Source organism: Nicotiana tabacum, chromosome 8, assembly GCF_000715075.1.
Source record: "Nicotiana tabacum cultivar K326 chromosome 8, ASM71507v2, whole genome shotgun sequence".
In the NCBI taxonomy this organism is placed as follows: Eukaryota; Viridiplantae; Streptophyta; class Magnoliopsida; order Solanales; family Solanaceae; genus Nicotiana; species Nicotiana tabacum.
This window is the reverse complement of record NC_134087.1, coordinates 187,119,728-187,125,101: the sequence shown is the minus strand read 5'-3', so window position 1 is coordinate 187,125,101 and position 5,374 is coordinate 187,119,728. Positions and strand designations below refer to the sequence as shown.

The following is a 5,374-nucleotide window of genomic DNA, read 5'->3' as shown; positions in this document are numbered from 1 at the left end:
CAAAATGTTTTTAATTCTTCAAAAAAATAAAAAAATAACAACGTAGTATTAATTTTTGTCATGACTGCGGATTCGCTTGCGTAGTGCTATTATGATAAAATTAATAAAATTCGTCTCGATCGCACATTCGCTCGCGCGGTGCGGTTAGGACAATTTAATATTGTTCAAATCACTCTTCAACAATTTTAATAAATAAAAGCGGATAGATAAAATATTGAAAATCAAATAAATCACAATTTATCCAAAATTAATTTAAGCCAAATGTGGTCAATAAAGCGACCGTGCTAGAACCACGGGACTCGGAAATGCCTTACACCTTCTCCCCGGTCAACAGAATTTCTTACCCGAACTTTATTTTTGCAGATCGATAAAAAATAGAGTCAAACCTTCCTTTGACTAGGGATTCAAATAAAAAGTGACTTGGAACACCTAAAAATCAATTCCAAGTGGCGACTCTGTAAATAAAATAATCCATACTCAAGTTTCTCACTTTAATTGGAAAAACTCTTTAATGCACAATCCATAACACGCATTATCTTTTGGAGGGATAAAAAGGAGGTGTGACAGTATTGTATACTTATACCAATGTCATATAGGTTTATATTATATCATATATTATATACGGTATTTATTAGTAGTATACCTTAGTTTTTCCCCCCTCAATGTATACATTAGATGAAGTAAAGTGATACTATACATTGAAGGTATGTTGTATTGTATACTTCTATACATTTTCATATTAGTTTATACTATAAAATATATTATATACTATATTTATTATTAGTATACATGGGATATATTTTTTAATAATGGGGAAGACGCTTAGGACATTGGGATATACTTGAATCCTTTAATGGAAAAATTGAGGAAAACTTAATATGGATAGATGCGTTTTAGGTGAGGGATAATCTCAAGAGATATATATAAGGATATGTTTTAGGTATGAAAAACTCAAAGAAAATATACAGTAATACATAGTATATGTATATATTATACTGTGTATAGTATATTTGTTAATTTCTTCTTCTTTTTTTCCAGTTCAATATTTATATACAATATATATATATATATATATATATATATATATATAGGATATGGGAAAATATGAAAATACGTTATTTAAAAACTTGGGAGAAGTAAATACATTTTGCTGATAGAGTGATAAAGAAGAAGCAAATTTGGGGAAACAAATATAATGTATATATGATAAATATATACAATAACACAATATATAGTATATATAATATAAAATAATACATTGTCAAAAAAACTTGGGTAGAGCAATATGTTTTCTATGAATCGGCCTCTACACATATATATTATCTCGATACAGAAAGGAGATATACGTGAGAATCATGGAGAAATCACGCAAAAAGGGGATATGCGTTATGAAATCATGGAGTATATTTTATTTGAGAGATTGGGGGTAAATTGATAATGATAGATACGTGAGAATCAGAAAGAGATATTTTTAAGTGAGAGAGAATATCAAGAGAGATTTTAGGAATTAAAAAGTTGTATATAATTTAATTAAAAAGTGCTCATTTTAAAATAAGTTATACTAAAAGTAATTTTATTAAAGCAGTTGTAAAAAATATAACTAAGTCTTTAAAGAGTTATATTCTATGTAAATTCCTCATCAATCAATTGGGTCAAAAAGTGTAACTGAATGGGTCGAAATGCAACTGGAACCACATAAATAATGACTTCAAAAAGAGATTTTAGCTTTCTTAGTTACTTTCACTAATCATTTTCTATTGAGAGCAGGGGATTCTTAACCAACTGAAACAAGTTGGCATAGGGATCATAAGATTCATTAGGACAAGATATTAACTTCATTATTAAACTTTCGTTAACTCATAATTCATGTTACAAAAAGTCCTAGTAGCACCAAACTATCATTAATAATTATGTGTTTGTTTTATAATTTAAATTTTTAGACTAAAAATGACGGCTTGAGGGTCAAAATAACAGACTTTTAGGGTCTTAAAATATAAAAATTTAATTGATCTTTAGAATATCTTTAATCCATGTTGGAACAATGTCGTAAAGGAGTTACAAGAAATGGAGATTCTCCGTAATCTTTGCCACTGAAAAGAGAAACTTGGGAATTGGAAGTTCATGGCAATGTTTTTCAAGGTAGTTCATCGTACAATCAGAAAAATTGATCCTTCTCAGAAATTAATGTCTTATTCTATAACTTTTAGGGACCGTAGGATGATAATAAGTTCGGTCCAATTTGGATGCCCATTTAGGAGGCGCCAAACAGACCCCATCATTGATTTGGGATCATGATAAGGTGAATACTCAGTGTATTCAATGCTAAGCATAATGAGTATAAGGACATAAAAAATAAGTCCATTTATTTAGTTCTACAATTCTACCTTCTTTGCACTAATTATACATACTCAGTTAGATTTAGATATATAGATACTTAGATCTATACTAAGAATTTCAAATTCTATTAATAATAAATAATATCTTATTTCTAATCATTAATTAGTAATTAAAGTTCAAATAGAATTCAAATTCTTAATTTATTGCAATTATTACAAGATAGTAGCGTGTGGAGGTTGCGAATTAGGGTAGAAGGTTAGTAAGTAGTCAAGTGCGTCCTTTGTATATACCAGTAGTATTAACATTATTCTCATATTTTCTCACTCCTAATTTTTACCACTAAATGTTGCTTCTTTCGTCTTTGTTTATATATCTTGCCATCTTGTCTTGTTGTTGTGATTACCTATGTTACTACCTCTTTTTGCTTCTTTCCTTGAGTCGAGAGTCTATCGGAAACGATTTCTCAATCTTTCCAAAGGTAGAAGTAAGATCTGCGTGCACACTATCCTCCCCAGACCGTACTTATTGTGGAATTTGACTGGGTTTATTGTTGTTGTTGTATCTTTATTTATATAATAACAAAATAACATATACAAATAGTAAATCGAGGTACCTTTTCTATCACAAATTAAAACTTGGGATTTGGAATTTACTCGAGAAAAAATAAAAAAGGAGATGAGTTACGTCATGTTGGGCAGATTGGGTTATGTCCAATTGTTTGATCCAAACAAACTTTGAACGAGTTGGTTATGACCTGTTCATTAATTCAACCTATTCTGACCCAATCCACCATTTGCTACCTCTTGAATATGTTGGTCTTTCGGGGATTTAGAATAAGAGGGTCAAATCATGTAAAAAAAAATTCAATTCAGACATGATTCTTCTAATTTTAAAATAGAGTTTCGTATTGAAAAACCTACATAAAAGGTTTGTGAGCCATTATTTACTAACATATGCAACTAGTGATTGAATAACTAGAATTGACTCAGCCATGGCAACAGTTGGTCTTAGTTCTAGCAAAACTATTTTTTTTTTTGGCGTTTCCCCTTGTTTATGTTCTCTCTCCAGGTTCAATATCCTGCTTCTTATTTTTGTCTCAGATTTATGAATGGATTGACAACTCCGAGCATCCTTATCTATTACCTGGGGATGTTGCAGTCCGACAGTATTTGGTATCAAAAGCTCATGGATTGGAAGCAGCAGAGAAGTATTTCTTTAGCATCCCAGAAAATCTGAGAGCTTCTTGTGTGTATGTCGCTCTTTTGAATTGCTATACTAATGCAAAATCATTGAGAAAAGCAGAAGGTACAATGCAAAAGATGAGGGATCCGGGGAATGCTAATGTAGAGGCATACAATATTATGATGAACCTTTATGTTAAAATGGGAGACCTTCAGAAACTACACTCATTGGTGCTAGAGATGGAAGATAAGGGAATTACTGGTGATGCATTCTCCTATACTATCTGCTTGAATGCTTATGCATCTGTTCCAGATATTAAGGAGATGGAGAAGCCTTTGATGAAGATGGAAGTAGATCCTCGGCTGATTGAATGGGATGCTTATACAGTCGCTGTTGGAAATAATAGACCCGCAAAAATAATATTCATGGTATTAGTGATAAACGCGGAACACTAAGTTATGGTTAAATCAGCAAGAATAGAAATGCAGCAATAATGACACCAAGATTTTACGTGAAAACCCTTCTGAATAAGGAAAAAACCACGGCTCTGAGAGGAGCAACTGATATCACTATAGTAAAGAATTTTACACTTTGTAGGTCCGAGTAAAATACTCCAAAGACCACTACAACACTCAAAAGAAATAACCCTCTTTTGATATTCCCACCTCACTACAATATCGTTCGCTCTTTATTTTCCTCTGCATAGTCTATTTCTCACAATGCCTGAGAAATACTCTCTGCAACTATTGTGTTGCTTCTCTTTCTGTGTGGTGTATTACAAATGGCTCAGAAGCTCTCTATTTATAGAGATTGTATATCCCTACAGATGTAATCAGTGACATCAAAAGAAAGAAATATTCAAACTCTTCAATTTGAGCAATTCAACAAAAACAGTGGTTGCCAAAAAAGACTTAGAAGTCTTTATCACATCTATTTTTCTTCTTCTTTATTTATGGGGATGGACCCCACAAATCTCCCCCTCCAGACACATTCACCTGAAGGAAGTAACACCGGACTTCTAGTTTGAGCATATGCCGACAAGTTTTTTGCAAAGCTCGAACTTGTCTCTTGGTACTATCTTGGTTAGCATATCCGTAGGATTTTCACTCGTGTGAATCTTTTTGACCTGTAAGGATTCGTTCTCCACCTGCTCACGAATCCAATGATATCTCACGTCTATATGCTTTGTTCTTGCATGGTACATGGAGTTCTTGCTCAAGTCTATTGCACTTTGAATGTCACAATAGACGACATACTCCCTTTGATGCAATTTCAGCTCTTGAAAAAACCGCTTGAGCCATATCATCTCCTTGCCAGCTTCTGTAGCAGCAATGTACTTTGCTTCAGTTGTTGAAAGTGCAACACACTTCTGCAACTTAGATTGCCATGATATAGCTCCCCTGAAAATGTAAACAAATATCCAGTAGTGGATTTTCTGTTATCAATGCACCTGTCATATCAGCATCTGTATAGCCTTTCAAGATTGGATCAGATCCTTCAAAGCACAAACATTCTCCTACAGTACCTCTTAGATACCTGAGTATCCACTTGACTGATTCTCAATATTCCTTTCTGGAATTTTCAAGAAACCTGATCACAACACCAACTGCGTGAGCAATATCAGGTCGAGTGCATGCCATTGCATACATCAAACTTCCGACAACAGAGGAATAAGAAATCTTGGCCATTCTCTCTTTTTCCTCCATTATTGTAGGACACATCTTCTTGCTCAACTTCAGATGACCTGGAAGGGGTGTGCGAACCAACTTAGCACTTTTCATATTAAAGCGCTCCAGTACACGTTCTATGTACTTCTCCTGTGACAAGTAAAGCTTTCTTTCGTTTCTCGAACGAG

The 5,374-nt window shown here is 33.2% G+C and overlaps 1 protein-coding gene across 1 annotated transcript; it reads left to right on the top strand.

Annotated features, from left to right (window-relative positions):
- Positions 1-3,328: 3,328 nt before the first annotated feature.
- LOC107800367 (pentatricopeptide repeat-containing protein At2g20710, mitochondrial-like) lies at positions 3,329-3,974 on the top strand. Its single transcript, XM_075220736.1, has 2 exons — positions 3,329-3,337; positions 3,438-3,974. Exons 1-2 carry the CDS (start codon positions 3,329-3,331, stop codon positions 3,972-3,974), a joined length of 546 nt encoding a protein of 181 aa, XP_075076837.1.
- Positions 3,975-5,374: the final 1,400 nt, after the last annotated feature.